The sequence below is a fragment of the Sminthopsis crassicaudata genome, chromosome 1 (assembly GCF_048593235.1).
Source record: "Sminthopsis crassicaudata isolate SCR6 chromosome 1, ASM4859323v1, whole genome shotgun sequence".
Taxonomy (NCBI): domain Eukaryota; kingdom Metazoa; phylum Chordata; class Mammalia; order Dasyuromorphia; family Dasyuridae; genus Sminthopsis; species Sminthopsis crassicaudata.
Window position 1 is genome coordinate 436,821,128 of NC_133617.1, and position 16,871 is coordinate 436,837,998.

The 16,871-nt window shown below is 35.6% G+C and overlaps 1 protein-coding gene across 1 annotated transcript in view; it reads left to right on the forward strand.

Moving 5' to 3' along the window:
- Positions 1 to 487: 487 nt before the first annotated feature.
- Positions 488 to 16,871, forward strand: part of BMERB1 (bMERB domain containing 1) — a 138,210-nt gene continuing 121,826 nt past the window's right edge. The window contains exon 1 of the mRNA XM_074280610.1: positions 488 to 748. Within this exon, the coding sequence (XP_074136711.1) occupies positions 493 to 748 (256 nt within the window). The 5' untranslated portion in view covers positions 488 to 492. The remainder of the gene's footprint in view (positions 749 to 16,871) is intronic.

Below are 16,871 nucleotides of genomic sequence, written 5' to 3' on the forward strand. Positions count from 1 at the left end.
GTTTTATTTGTATTTGAGGCTATAATCACCTTATCCCTTTCTTTAGTTCATAAACAGGTATTACTTCCCCATTTTGTCAAAGATGCACAGCACAGGTATATAAACCCATAGTCACAGGAACACAACCCTCCCCCAAATCCTTGTCCATCCACCAACACTGACACATTTGTATTATACACACAAAGATGGATACATCTTTCACAGACATGCTCACGAATCCCCCACAAAGCTGGTCATAGATGATGCATAGCATTTGCAGACAAAATACATATACACCCCTAACACTTTTAACTTTTTCTTGATTCATCAGAAGCAGAGCTATATAGCATGGGATGTGTGTCTTGATCACTTTCCCTCGGCAGTTCTGTTTTTGTTGCTCTTCTTCTCAGAGTTTATTTCCCAGCCCTCTTCTTGCAACCCAGCCCCCAGACCTTTCCCAAGTCACTACTGCGCATGTGCTCAACATCCCTCCCCTTCCTGGGTACCAGTCGGATGCTCCCGGACTCCGCCGGCGGAAGAGATGCTGTAGCGTCACGGGCGCCCAGCCCCTTAAAACGCCGCTGGCTGGAGCCACCTCCCTCCTTGCAGCCCGCTGGGGGGGATGGAGTAAAGGAGACCCATCACCGGCCAGTAGAACCGGCAATGGAGTTAAAGCAATCCTTGTCCGCCCACCTGGAGGCTGAAAAGCCGCTGAGGCGCTATGGGGCCGTGGAGGAGACGGAGTGGACAGCGGAGGGACTGGGGAGAAGTGAGTATTCGGGCGGGGATCGTGGAGCAGCCCTGCAACCACGCCGGTGGTTGTTTAAGCGCGGTAAAAGCTAGAAACCCTACCCAGCTGAAGAAGACGCCCCCGCAGCGGTGCTAAGGGGGGCGATACGCAGCGCCGCGCGGGCTTAGGCTGCTAACAAAGAGGGACCGGCACGTCATTCCCATTGGGTTCTCAGCATGTGTGTCCTCTGTTCAGGGGACTTTGTGAAGAGAACCCAGCGGGAAATGGAGAGGAAACACCAGTTTCTGGGCTCTGCTTTGGGCTTTCGAAATCCTGGTCCAATTGCTTTCAGAAGGTCCTTGAAAGTGGGCTCTCTTCTCCGGGAGAGATTAGGGGTGAAGGATGATTTTTCCACCCTTATGCTATGAGAACAAGTGGACTCTATATTCCTAAAAGAGGCAATTATCAACGATCAGTTTTCTTGGTTGAGGGTGCATGTGAAATTCTCAGCATTCCTTCTTTCTCTCCAGGCACACCTGCCTACTTCACCTATTCGGTGGGGAGAGGTGGCACTTGGCTCAACTAAAGGTTCTGATTTGTACATGCTGTCATTGTATAACAGATGGACTCTATTTGCTAAATAAATCTCTAAGGTCTTCAGTGCAAAGAGCATCTTTTAAAAGATGAAGGATTTTTGAAGGATGCAACAGTTGACACTTCTGCCTCCAAAGTCCAAAGGCAGTAGAATGCTTCCTGAGGGCAACAGGGGTCCTAATTCTTCCTGCAAAAATCTAGTGAGATTCCAAGTTCCCTTCACCTTGTTTGGCATAATGCAGCTGCTCACCAGATGTTGGGAAAAAGCCATCTCCCCATCTCATTCACATATAAATTCCTTTCTTTGCTTTTGATGACCATTCTGAGAATCAGTTAAGCATATATATTTCCAAGCTACTGGGGGTAGAAATGGAGGTTTTTATGGAATACATGAGATATTTGATTTAATTTTTATTATGGTTTTCTTGGGAAACTTCCAATCCCAATGTGTGTGCTTTTTGCATCATCTCTGTCCAGTAGCGAATTGTGTGTTTTCACGTTCTTCTCTTCTCCAATCATTGAGATTTAGAAAGTCTTCTCAGAATGGCACAGATGTGTTCTGATTCAGGTGTATTCAGCTTGAATAGGCATTACAGGCTAATCCATGTTTCAGCTGCTGGAGTGTTTTACAGGGTAGCAATGGATTCTCTACTATCTTAACTCCTTTTCTCCACCCCACCCCCCACTTCCATCTTTCCAATATTCAAATGTCAAACTCTTCCACCCACTTACTGTTTCTGCTGTGATAGTTTTGTTGCAGTATCTGTTATGGAGTCAGGACTGAATGTATCAATATTTCTTTGAACTAGACTGAAAAGACTCCCAGGGTATGTTCATTAATATCACAACCATGAGGCAGCTCTGGCTGTTTCTGGAGCCTACCCTGTTATGGGCCCAATAGATATCATTTTAGACCTGAAACTAATGTTAATTTAGATGCAACTTTTGATGGCATGTATATAAATGATCTGCCTTTTTTCTTTTGCACAGTAACACTCTGGTGTAATACTGATCTGTTGGCTATCACTCCCATCACCTTACTCTAGCCTTTTCTTGCCTTGTGAACTTCTTAATCTTTTAGGTCACAAGCTGCAAGCTGTTCAGAGCTTTTAAGTTAAATTCCTTTATATTTCTTTTTGCAATAATTAAAACCTGTCCTCATGATTTTTATAACTCTACCCACAGACTCTGGTCTGTTCTTACAGCTATCTTAAAACTCAAGGTTGTTGTTGTTTTTTTTTTTTTTAACTCAAATTTGCAATCTTCAGGAAATTGATTTAAAACAAGCTTTGGAATCTTAGTTTGCTTGTTGTTAGTTGTATCTTGCGGTTTTACACTTTGGCTATATAATCTATTAAAAAAAACTGTTTGAGAGAAAAATAACTGTAAGAAGCTCTTTGGGGACTCCTCACCTTTCTATATCTATGCCATCATACATAACACCTATAAAATATATTTATATAGATTAATATAGTATGATGATTGTTACTATTGGTTTCCAAAAATAAAAATACCAAGCTGATCTAAGGATTTGACATTTGATATTGAGGTACTTTTTTTATTTGCATAATGTGATGTAGACCCAAGGTAGTGATTCATTTACCTTTTAACAGGAGGAGGAACTCTCTATTGATGGAATTCTCTACATAGTTAAAATTATTAACACTAAGCATGCGCTTAATTAAAAGGTAACATAAAAGAGAGAATTTTTTTTTGTGAGGGCTGATTTTTTTGTGTGAGGTAGCATTGTATAAAATTCTCTTTTTGAATATATTTAGCAAGGAAAAGAATAATAACAATGAAGAGCTAAATATCTAATTGAACAGAGCAGAATAGTATTTGAGAATTTTAAACCAGATTTTCAAGTTATAGCTTTGACATAATTCAGTTTCTTCTATATAAATGTAATAATAGTTCTACTTTTCTTATAAAAAATTGCTTTGAATCCATGGAAAGAGTTTCATGGGGCAATTTTTTTTTTAATACTAACCTTTTCCTCTAGGATTGAGACCCATCTTGGATTTAAATTGGGCTTTTAAGGGTGGATAGGATTTAGATAAAAGGAGAGGAGGGGGAAGGGCTTTCCAGGTGGGTGGAAAAGCATCAGAGAAAGCATGGAGGTGGGAAAGAGCATGCTGTGTGCAAAGGACAAGAATAATGTAGAAGACTCATGTAACAAATTTTCCTTCAAGCAAAGCAGAACATGATTCCTGTTTAAAGACCCAAGTTTGTGGAATGACTAATAAGTTGCTAACACCAGTCAAGCAAACACATCTAGATTCAACCTGAACAACATTTCAGATTTATCAAAATAGTGAAGATGGAAAGAACTTAATATATACCTAGAGCTTTTAAAAATAGATTTTCTATGAAGGTTTGGTTTGGTTTGGTTACTCTTAGGTATGTGAGGCAAATGTGTCACAAACTTAAGAGGATTAGTTAAGTCTTTGAACCATTCACCTTCGTGATTTAATGGAAAGAATGCCAGATTTCCAGAGGATCTGAGTTCTTCTCAGTGGTATTCTAATAAATGTTAAAACATAGACTGTCTAGAGGAGAAATTGTACATGACATACTTTTAAGCTTAATGTGAATTACAAACACTTTCACCACCGTTTTCTTAAGTGCTGACAAGCAACAAATAAGCCCTGATCTGTAGCCTTTGCTGATTTCTGAGATGTAAATGCCCACACTGAAAATTTAATAATCTACTCTCTGGGGATGGTTTGAGCTGACTCTAATTTATGCTTGCTTCTTACCAACAGTGTGATTTTAGGCATATCATTTCATCTCCCTAGACCTCAATTCTTCATGTGTAAAACAAAAGGGTTGAATTTGATGGGGGGTTTTAGGCCCCTTTCAAGCTTTAAAATTTCTGATCCTAAATAGATAGGATATAAAGATATAAAGATACAGGCTAAGATATAAAGAATGAGGCAAGGTGAAAGAGACAGTGTGGAATATTCACTAGTAGATAGAGGGAGGAACTTATCTATAAGAAATTTGATTCTAATCACTGCACCATCACTGGAATGACAACCTACATTATGTAAATTATTGTGGGACAATTGTAGAGTTATGAAGAAGATAAATGTGTACTGAATGTTTTATTTTTTTTATATTTTTATTTTTTGTATCTCTAGCATCCAGCATAGTGCCCAGCAAACATTAGTAGAATGTTTGCTGAATTAGAAAGCACTTAGAATAAATACACCATTATTTACTTCTTTATATAACTATTCATAACTTTAAACAGTAAATCTAATAAGTAGGGAGATGTTTTAATCTTTAACCAGAATATTTAGTGATTTTAGAGTTTTATTCTCATTCATTAGCTGATAGAGAAAAAACAACTACCTGTTCATTCTCCTGATCTCCAAACTTAATTTGCAAAGGACCATCATAGTGAGCATTTATAGAGCTCTTCAGGGGCAAATAGATGGTGTAGTGAATATAGTCTCTTGGAGTTGGAAACAGAAAGATTCACAAAGACTTGAGTTCAAAATATGTCTTAAGTTCAAATATGATCTCAGACACTTACTATCTATATGACCCTGGGCAAGTCACTTAATTAACCTTGTTTGCCTCAGTTCCTCACCCATAAAATGAGCTGGAGAAGGAAATGGCAAACTATTCTAGTATCTTTGCTGAGAAAACCCCAATTGGGGTCACAAAGAGTTACAGACAATTGAACTACAAAATAGAGCTCTTCATTCAGGCAGTGAATTATTATTAAGTATCAAATATTAAGAATTATTAAGTACCTACTATATTCCAGACACTTGCTAAGCATTGGGGATACCAAAAAAGGCAAAAGACAGTTCCTGTTCTCAAGGAGATCATAGTCTAATGGGGAAGGAAACCTGCAAACAGGATGTAGACAAGAGAATCCTCTGAGATGTAGAAGAACAAGGGAAGACTTCTAGATGAAGGTGGATCTTAAAAGTTTACATTTTAAAATATTTCCAAAATACTATATATGAGTACATTTAATCTTCATAATAACCCTTTAAGGTAAGAATTATTTTTAAAAATTTTTATTTAATTTTTTTCAATTACATGTAAAAAGAATTTTAATCTTTTTTTTTTTTCCCAAATTTTGAGCCACAAATTCTCTCTCTTCTCTTCTCTCTTTGAGAAGGCAAGCAATTTGGCAAAGATTATACATGCGTAGTCATGCAAAATACATTTTTATGTGTTCATTCTGTGAAAGAAAGTTGATAAAAAGAATTCCAAGAAAAATAAAATAGAGAAAAAAGTATCACTGATCTACATTTAGGCTCTGCCCATTCTTTCTCTGGATATAAACAACACCTGTCATCACAAATGGTAAAAGGCTATTATTATCCCGTTTTATAGGTGAGGAAACCGAGACTAAGAAAAAATAAATGCCTTGCTTAGAATGACACAGCCTAATGAGTTTCTTAGGCTGAATTTGAACTCTGGTATTCCTGACTTCATGCTCAGTATTCTACTAACTACACTACCTTGGTTCCAGAACAAGGAAGAATTTTTATTGCCCCAGAGTATGCAGTTGTCTGTTCTGACTTTTCCTCTTCACTGGATGAAATCCATGTCTGTTGGTTTTCATGTCACAGAAAACGTCTGTCTTTTTCACTCAGGTATACTGTCTGCTGATAGAACAGGTCTGACAGATTGGAGTTTGGCACAGATAGGGAACTTTTTTTATTTTATCCTTTCCAAAACACTGTTCCAAAAGGCCCCAAAAGGTTTTTGACTAATTTATTGAGTCACACAAAGAAATAGATAATAGTAGTCTCAAATGCAACGAAAGTCAAGGAAGTCAAAGAAGAGGAAGATAAATTCAATTCAATAAATATATTAAGTACTATGTGCAAGAATGTCCAAATTCTATTCTCCCATCTCCACTCAGATTATACCTTTTTTTGCAGAGTTCAACTAGGGCACCAAGGCAATCAAACCTAAGAATATGTGTTTTAGGGACTTCCAGGTAGCTTGGTTATTCCAGGGAGTAAATTATTTTTGGACATGTTTCCCTTATCTTGAGGGGAAATTGGATGGGCAAGAAATCATAAGGGAGAGATAGAAAGTGGAATGTGCCAGGATAGAAAATAGCATGTGCCAGGTGGGTCAAACTACCTCCCTGAAAAATCAAATGGAGACAGCCTAGAACCCTGCACCCAAGAGCCCTATGAATAGAAATACTCCAGAAACACTATCCCTGCTTTGAGTCTAGCTCCTGTAACCATCATAGAGGGGTATAATTTTTATGGAGAAGAAACTGACATCCCTGTAAGCACAAACTGCAGATCTGTTGTCAACAATGAACCAGCAAACCAAAGAATCCAGGAATACCACAGCTCCTCAGATTATTGGCCCTGTACAGCCCACCTTGGTGTAGGGAAGCAGCCCTTATTGTTCCTAGCATGTTCCTAGCAAATTCCTCTGCAGGTATAATAGCCGACCTCTTCAGAAGCCATAGCTACTGAGATCCAGAAAAGAAAGTTCTTAACACCAGAGTCCTTGGCATTGTCTAATAGTTTAACATCGCATCACAGGGGATATAAATGGCATTTAAAAAGGTGCATTATCACCTGCTTTGCCATTATATTCTGAGGATCACTGGACCTTTCCATCTCACTTGTAACTGATCCTATATATGTTGTCTCCCATTATAATGTGATATTCCTTGCAAGCAAGAATTATTTTTTCTAACCTTAAAGCATTATGTAAATATTAATTATTATTATTTTTATGTGCATTCCCAGGACTTAACACACTATTTTGTTTTAGGGTTTTTTTTCTCAATAGTAATTTAATTTCCATTTAACTTGTATAGATCATTTTCAACATTTATTTTTGTAATATTTTGAGTTCCAAATTATTTCTCCTTCCCTTCTTTACTTTCCACTTGCCTAAAATAGCAAGCAATCTGACATAGGTTATACATGTATAATTATTTTAAATGTATTTCCATAATAGTCATGTTGTGAAAGAAGAATCAGAACAAAAAGAAAAAAACCACAAGAAAGAAAAAGGAAACAAAAAAAGGTGACAATAATAAGCTTTTGTCCTTATTCAATATCCATAGTTCTCCCTCTGAATGTGGATGGCAATTTTCCATCGAAAGTCTGTGAAATTGTCCTCGATCATTAATTATATTGCTGAGAAGAGCTTAGTCTTTCATAATAGATCATCACATAATCTTGCTGTTACTATGTATAATGTTTTCTTGATTCTGCTCACTTCACTTAGTATCAGTTAATGGAAGTCTTTCCAGGATTTTGTAAAATCAGCTTACTTATTACTTCTTATAGAACAGTAATATTCCATTACATTCATATGCCATAACTTATTCAGCCATTCCCCAACTGATAAGCATCCTCTCAATTTCCAGTTCCTTGCCACTATAAAAAGAGCTGCTACAAACATTTTTGCACATATGGGTCTTTTTCTCTCTTTTATGATTTCTTTGGGATACAGACCCAGTACTGGCACTGCTGCTTCAAAGGGTATACAGTTTTATAACCCTTTGGGCATAGTTCCAAATTGTAGCACAGTGTTTTGCAAATAGTAAATGCTTACTGCTTTTTCATTCATAAAATATGAACATGAATTTGAAAAGTTGGTTCCCTCATTTGATTCTTATGGATGAATATTATTGTCTGATTTGTTAATCCTTTTGCCCATCCTACCTGGTCCCTAATAAACCTAAATTGGTGTAGATGGGAGTGGGAGAAGAAAAGCATCAGATTAAATCTAGCTAAAAGTAAGGAAAGAAACAGGCATTTATTAAATGCGTACAATACTCCAGTGACTATGTTAAGCACTTTACAAAAGTTTTCTCATCAGGCTGAATTCAGAAAAGCCTCGAAAAACTTATATGAACTGATGGTAAATGAAGAGAGAAGAACCAAGAGAACATTGTACACAGTAACAAGAAGATTATGTGATGATCAACTGTGATGGACTTGGCTCTTTTCAACAATGAGGTGATTCAAGGAAATACAAATAGACTTGTGATGGAGCCATCTGCATCCAAAGAGAGAACTATGGAGACTGAATATAGATCAAAGCATAACATTTTTACCTTTTTAAAAATTGTTGTTGTTTGTTTGATTATTTTTTTCTGTCTCTTTTTTCCTTTTGATCTGATTTTTTTGACATAGCATGATGAATATAGAAATATGTTTAGAATAATTTAACCTTTATCAGATTGCTTGCTGTCTTGAGGAAGGGTATGGACAGGAGGAAAAGAGAAATTTAGAACACAAGGTTTTGCAGAGGTGAATGCTGAAGACTATCTTTGCATATTTTTGGAAAATAAAATATTATTAAAATCTTTTTAAATCACAAACAATGTTTTCTCATTTGATCCTCATAACAACCTTGGTGGGTAGATGCTATTATAATTCCCATTTTATAGATGAGGAAATTGAAGTAGGCACAGGTTAAATGATTTGTCCAGGGTAACACACCTTATTAGGGTCTGAGGCTAGTTTTGAACTCGTCTTCTTGATTCCTTCTATTCACTGAACTTCCCAGTTGCCTCTCAGCAGAAGAGTTAGAAACATCTCTTAAAGGGAAGAATTTGAATCTCATACAGAAAAGAGTAAGAACTTTTAAAGAGTCTGTCAATTTTCACTGTCAATTGAATTCACTAATCTTGTTGTCTCATGGATCATTTCAATCTTATTTCCCAAATGAAAATTCACATGTTCAGCAAAACACTTAAAGTACCTAATATGTGCAAAACCTTGTGCTAGTTATTAAGAAAACTACAAAGGGAATTAAGAGATAGTCCCTGTCCCAGAAGAGTTTTCTAGGAATAGAGCTAATTTATCTAAGCAGTTATAATATGATATATGTGAATTACAACTATAAAACATAGGGTCATAAATTTAGGACTGAAAGGGATCCCATATACCTTCATTTCAATCAGACCAATACCCTCATTTTACAGATGAGAAAACTAAGATCCTCTTAAAATAGGGTTAAGTGACATGTTCTTAATCATACAAGTAGGATTTGAATGCAGCTCCTCTAATTCCACAGCATGTGTTTTTCCCATTGTACAACATCACAAGAGTCCTACTTCTGTGGCTTATTGTGATTTGGAGTTGATCTTAGGTTCCTGAAGGCTCTGCTACAGTGGATAAGCTTTGAGGGTTCTACCATGCTGGAAACGTTTCAAATAGTGAAGTGGCTCCATTTGCAGGGGGAGACTTTGGCATTTTTAAAAAGATAAGATCTTTCCCAGGTCTCAGTTTGAATTAGGCAACACCTTTTCAGTGGTTAAGGTTAGGTAAAAATGAGACAAAGAATAACCTTTTTTACTTAGTCAAAAAAATTTAGTATGGAAGGGGAAAATCCTTGGGGTTCCAGACCAAAATTTTTTAAAAGTGCTATTTACACGCCCTCTGAACCATCAAAACCCAAATAATGAGCTTGTTGCACAATGATAGGAAAGAAGGACAGATAATAAAAAGATAATTTTAGACCATCTTAAATTAATAACAATAGCTAAAGTTATAAACATTAATTTAGCTATTGTTATTTTTAACTAAGAGATCTTTGACCAGTGACTAGTTCAAGATACTATAACCAGAGGGACTAAATCATAGAATCTTGATATTTTAAGTATAAAGGAAATGAGAATACAAAAGAAAGTTGCTATTAGATGGAAAGCTGGCTATTATAGAAATAAAGGAGTTGGCAAATTAGTTTCATTGTATATCTGAAGGTAACAAGAAATATCATAGGTGTCCAAGGACACCTGGTAACTTGGAATTGCAGTGCTTATAAATATTTGCAAAAAGACTATCACGAAGTTAATTGCAGCTTATGTGCCAACATATTTTGCAGAGGAAGAGGAAATACATAAATTCTGTCTCTTGATAAGGCCCTCCAAATTAAATTAACATGGATTCTGATTACTTTAAGGCAAACAAAGGGATAGAGGTAAGTACAAAAAAAAGTTATAACCAAGAAAGGCTAAAGGATTATGGACTCCTTACTCAGAAACCTCAATCCTGTACATAATGAAGAATTTATTAGAGAAGAGAGTTTGGAAACACTAGATTTGGGAAACACCAAGTAGTATAACAAAAAAATTAAATTATATTTAACAAGTAGAAAACAATTAGTTATTGCCATGAGAGTCATTTCCAAATCAGCTATCTTTATTTATATAGTCAGTCTCCTGACTTATAAGAACAAAGATTACAATTAGTAACAAATTAGGAAAAAGATTGGAAAATGAGATGATGAAACATCTTCAGTCTGGCCGATTTAAATAAGCAGTATATGCAGAAAATGAGGAATAGATAAAATAACAGATATTGACATGGACTACTGTCTTTTTTGGAAAGAAGTTTAAATGATGTAAATTAATTGTCCCAGTGAGATGACATTAAGTCAGCAAATATCTGCTCTCTTTGCCAAATGGAGAGAGAAAAAAAAAAAAAGAACAATGGTTTAGAAAAGAGGTTTGCAAGCTACAATCCATGGACCAATTCTTCCTGCTATCTGTTTTTGTACAGCCTGAGCCAAGAATTTTTTTACATTTTGAAATCTCTTATGAAAAAACATAAAACACACTTTGTCTGAAAGTTATATACTTTTAATATAGTATTTTAAAATGTAAAAACAAAACAAAACAAATATGAAATCATTTTTAGTTTTCAGGCCATACAGAAAGAGATAGAAAGCTGGATTTGGCCCTTGAATCATAGTTGGCCAACCTCTGATTTAGAATATAAATTCTTTTTTAAAATCTTAAGGGGAAAGGCAATAGAAGGTTTTGAGCAATACTGCTTCTTAAAACACTTAAGACTAAAACAAGTTTCAGAAAACTTGGTGAGAAAAAGCCAGATCATCACATGGGTATTTAAGGATGGAATTGAAAGGAGGTCAGTGAAAAGACCAAAATGAAAAGATCTGGAAAGATTTCCACAGTGAACTCAGAAAAGTGAATCCTTCACATTTGGACATTATCTTTCCAGAGCAAAACATGGAACCCGAGAGTCTTCTCTGATAAATTGTTGACCATGAATAGTCAGAATGAAACAAAAAATAATAGTGATAACTTCATGGCTCTCTGATGTTTAGTATCAAATTAGGCACAAAGAAGGAGAGCTTTGCTCACCAAAAGTGTTTGTTATCATGGAGGAAGTCTGCTGCAAAGTTCAAATATAAGAGGGATTTCTTCGATATGAGGAAGTCTTTGGAGTACTCCTGTTTTCAAAAGACATCATGCTAAACAAATCTTTATTAATGGAATCCATAATCCTTCAAAAGTATTTAGACTAATTATTTGGGAAAACCCATAGAGGTAGAACCATCAGTACATATAATCTTATATGGGCACTGCAGATGGATGTAGTCTAGTATTGAATAGGAGGAAAATGGAATAGAATGACTTAGGGAAATTGCCTTGTGTTTCTTGTTCATGATCCTAAATACTTTACTGAGACAAAGATTCATATTTTAATAGCAATATTTTTCTAATGACATTGTATGGCTACATGGGTTACCTAAGTCTCTGAAGAAATAAAATTGAGAGTCACTGGAGAGGCACATGATAGGAATACATAAAATGCAACATATTCCTGACAAATAATTGTGTAGGAAAAATCATAAAAAGGATAGTCACATAGGATTCAGCACTTAGCATAGTAGATATTTAATAAATGTTAATTGATTGACTGGAAAAACAGATGGGCCAGTCAAGTAGCAAGAGTAAAGAATAACTGATAAGATACTATATCTCTTGGCACCTGTACAATTTCATGAGATCTAAATAAAGAACCTTACATGATGGGTTGACCTCACATGATGGAAGATTTTTAGGAAGATATAGACAAGAATCTCACAAGAACAGAAAATATGGAAGAATAGCCATTTGTGCTATAGGAAGGAATGGCCCACACTGATGAAATTACTGGTTCATTAAAGTATGGAAAAGAAGAACAAGCAAAGTGATATATAAGGATTCAGAAGAGGAACAAATATTGTGTCTTAATATAGGGAGACTGTATCTGAGGAGGCGATATTTGAGCTAAACCTAGAGAGGTTTATCATAGGAGGTTTTGGATAGTGGGAATGGCAGAGAAGGCATTCCAAACATAACATATGACATATAAAAGATATAATTTCAGTAAAAGCTGGAAAATAGACAAGTAGAATATATGCTCAGAAGATAGTCAGCTGATTAGAACACAGAGTAAATGATGGGGAATAAGACAGAAAATATAAATCTGGTCCAAATTGTCCAAAAGGCTTTGATTGACAACATAAGAAATTTAGGCTTTATTAAATAAGTAAAAAGCAGGCACTGAAGATTTTTAAGTGAAGGAATGGCTTGATCAGAAGTGTGTTTTGGGAATTAGTTTAGAAATGATATGTAGGATGAACATTATGTCTTCCATGAAGCTTTCTTTGTTAAGTCTCATATTTTGTTTTGCTCTGGCAAAAAACAAATGCACAGTGTATTTTTAGGAGTAGATATTGGCAATAGAGAAAATCATAGGGATAAATGCTAAGTGCCATGATATAAATGAGGAGTCAAAAAACTTGTTTTTTTATTGTTGTTTCATTTTGCTAACTATTTGATTTTGGCCATGTATGGATCTCAGTTTCCTTATTTGCAAAATAAAGTTGTTGGACTAGATTAGCTCTAAGATCCTTAAAGCCCTAACATTCCATTTTATTTTTCAGTCTTTTAACTTTGTTTCAATATTTCTTGTTTTTTCACAGAATCATTAATATCTGTTTGTTTCATACTACTTTTCAAAGAGTCTGTTACTTAGGTAAAATTTTGAACCTCTCAAGTCTGTATTCTAGTACAGACTCAAATAGAAACCCTACAGAAGCATCTGTTTTGGTCATATATTGATCTGGAAATGCTAATATTATCCGTTTTGTTGTATTTTTGGTTACTTTGTTAAATGTTCCCAGTTACAATTTCATCTTGTTTGAATATCACTCAGAAGTGTCATAGGCCTTAAGCATGTAGCCCACAGGCCACATATTTGACACCTTTGCTGTAGCACTCTCATTTATTTTCTAATTCTTTCCTCTAGAGTTCTCATTTCATTTTAAATATAATGTATTCTTCATGGATATACCTCATGGTATATTCCTCATGGAATAGCTGAAGAGAAGAAACTGCAAAATTTTAACTGGTCTACCTCTTATCTAGGATGCAAAATGATTTCTTATTTGAGCTCTAGACCTTGATTTTAGTCTATGAAACACAATTGCAGGCTTATCTTCTTGTTTGGGATCTTTGGGGTACTGTCCCTGCTCTTCTTCCTTAGCTGAAAGGTTCTGCAGGTACAGAGTTATATAGAATTGCCAGCATACCTCTGTCTTGTCTATCCTTACAAGTTGAATCATGTTACCAGCCCTATCCCTATTCTGAACTTTCTTTCCTGATCATTTGCTTGTGAGCTAATCATGATCATAATTTTGGATTGTGGAAAAAATGACCCATTGTGGTTTCTCCTTAGATTTCCTAATTACTACTTAGCCTCATCAATTTAGCACTCTTCATAGATCTTTGCTGAAAAATTTGTGGGAAAGAGCTGGACTATATGGCATTTTTCTACTCTTTCTTTTTTGCTGTTAACATTCTGTTCAAATAAGCATTTTTTTAAAGAGATTGACGCGTAAAATAAAATGAAAGGCTAGGATAGTGGCAGTGGGATTGAGATTTTAGAGAAAGAATTACCATTATAGTTACATAAAGATTAAATATAGAAATATTTAGGTTAAGGGATAGCTTTTCAAGCAAGAGATTACTATTATCCTTTATGTGAGGCTGTAAACCAGTTAAAAAGGTTTTCACTGCTCATCTTAATTTTATTTTTTAAAATAATAGCCTTTTATTTTCAAAATCAAAGTTTTCAGGATTCATCCCTGAAAAACCACGTATTCCAATTTTTTCCCCTCCCTTCCTTCTTTCCACCCCCTACCCTGAATGGCAAACAATCCAATATATGAAAAACATGTGCATTTCCTCTGTACATATCTTCACAACCATGCACAAGAAAAATCAGAACAAAAAAGGAAAAAAATAAGAAAACAAAATGCAAACAACAACAAAAAAGTGAAATTCTATGCTGTGATTCACACTCAGTCCCCACAGTCCTCTCACCAGGTACAGATGGGTCTCTGCATCACAAGACCATTGGAACTGGCTTAAATCACTTTGCTGTTGAAAAGAGCCATGTCCATCAGAATTGATCATTGTATAATCTTGTTCCTGTGTGCAATGTTCTTTTGGTTCATTCCATTTAGTATCAGTTCATGCAAGCCTCTCCAGGCCCTTTCTGAAATCATCCTAATCATTTCTTTTTTGTTATTTCATGTATAATATTTTCATTTATTTTTTAATTAAAACTTTTTATTTTCAAAATATATACATGGATAATTTTCAACATTCACCTCTACAAAACCTTATATTCTAATTTTTTCCTCTCCTTCCCCCATTTTCTCCCCAGTCAGCAAGTGATCTGATATATGTTAAACATAAATTCTATACATATTTCCACAAATATTTTGCTGCACAAGAAAAAAAAATTCCCAAAAAGGGAAAAAAATGAGAAATAAAACAAAATGCAAGCAAACAACAACAAAAAAAGTGAAAATACTATGTTGTGGTCCATATTCAGTTCCCATTGTACTCTCTCTGGGTATAGATGGCTTTCTTTATCACAAGACCATTGGAATTGGTCTGAATCACCTCATTGTTGACAAAAGCCATGTCCATCAGAATTGATCATCATATAATCTTGTTGTTGCCATGTATAATGATCTCCTGGTTCTGCTCATTTCACTTAGCATCAATTCATGTAAGCCTCTCCAGGCTTCTCTGAAATCATCCTACTGATCATTTCTTATAGAACAATAATATTCCATTACATTCATACACCATAATTTGTTCAGCCATTCTTCAACTGATGGGCATCCACTCAATTTCCAATTTCTTGCCACCACAAAAAGGGCTGTTAATTTTTTTGCATTTTTATACATATTTTTACACATGTGGTTCCCTTTCCCTACTTTATGATATGGTTAGGATACAGGCCCATTAGAAACACTGATGGATCAAAGGATATTCACAGTTTTATAGCCTTTTAGGCATAGTTCCAAATTACTTTCCCAGAATGACTGGATCCATTCACAATTCCAGCAATCATGTATTAGTGTTCCAGTTTTCCCACATCCCCTCCAACATTCGGCATTATCTTTTCCTGTCATTTTAGTCAATCTGGGGGTATGTGTAGTGCTACCTCAGAATTGTCTTAATTTGTATTTCTTTGATCAATAATGATTTAGAGCACCTTTTCATATTGATGAGGTGCAAATGATTAGATTAGTAGTAGTTGAAATGAGGTGTGAGAATTGGGGTGGGGGATCCCTTCTAGTTGGTGCAGGTCCAATGCTAAAGAATTTGCAAACAAGAATTTGCAAACCCGAAATCTGTATGGCAAAAGGGATTTTTATTGGCACTGAGAAGCCAGCCTGTTAGGAAGACAGACTTCTCAGTGGGCAAAAGGTCCTGTTAGGAAGGCAACACAGGTTAATACTGAGAAGAGACTATTTTCACAATGGACTAAAGTCCTGGCAGGCAGGTTTGCCAAGAAGAGAGCTTCCTTGATAAGCATAATCCTATTTAGGACTACTGCAAAGATTTGGGGTTCAGAATTGCATTTTATTAGCCATCTGAGGCTTGGGCTTCCATTCAAAATTGAATGAGATTCCTTCAATGTTGACAGTGCCCAGGGCTCACTTATCTTAGGAGTTTGAGTTACTGGGAATGGTTCCAGACTCATGTTCAACTCAATGGAGGGTGTGACCATATCTCTGGCCAGATCTCCAACTGAATGAGACCACTTTACTAGGCTTCCTGAGAGTGGGCCTCTTTCAGAGGAGAGTTTCAGGGTTCACCCCCATCAAAATGACTAGAAATAGTTTTAATTTCTTCATCTGAAAATTGTCTGTTCAAATCCTTTGACCATTTATCAATTGGAGAATGGCTTGAATTCTTATAAATTTGAATCAGTTCTCTATATATTTTAGAAATGAGGCTTTTATCAGAACCCTTGAATGTAATTTTTTTCCCCAGTTTCTAATAATTTCTTATAGAAAAATAAAATTCCATAACATTCATATACATACTATAACTTAGTCATTCTCTAATTGATGGACATCTACTCAGTTTCCAGTTTCCTTGTCACTATAAAAGGCCTGCTACAAACATTTTTGCATATAGATCCTTTCTATATTTTTATGTTCTCTTTTAGCATCATAATTTTAGAGATCATAGAAGCATAGCATCACAGATGCAGAGCTGGAAGGGGCCTTGGAAGCCCTTGAATCCAACTCCTACATTTTAAAAATGAGAAAACTAAGGAACAGAAAGGTTAAAAGATTTGCTTATAATACACACTTAAAATGCATCTAAAGTAGGCTTCAAATTCAGGTCTTCTGCTTTGGCATTCTTTAAGCTTTGTCATCCAGATTGAGAAAGACTAAGTGATTTGCTCAAGATAACACAAGATTTTTTAATATTTAAGGA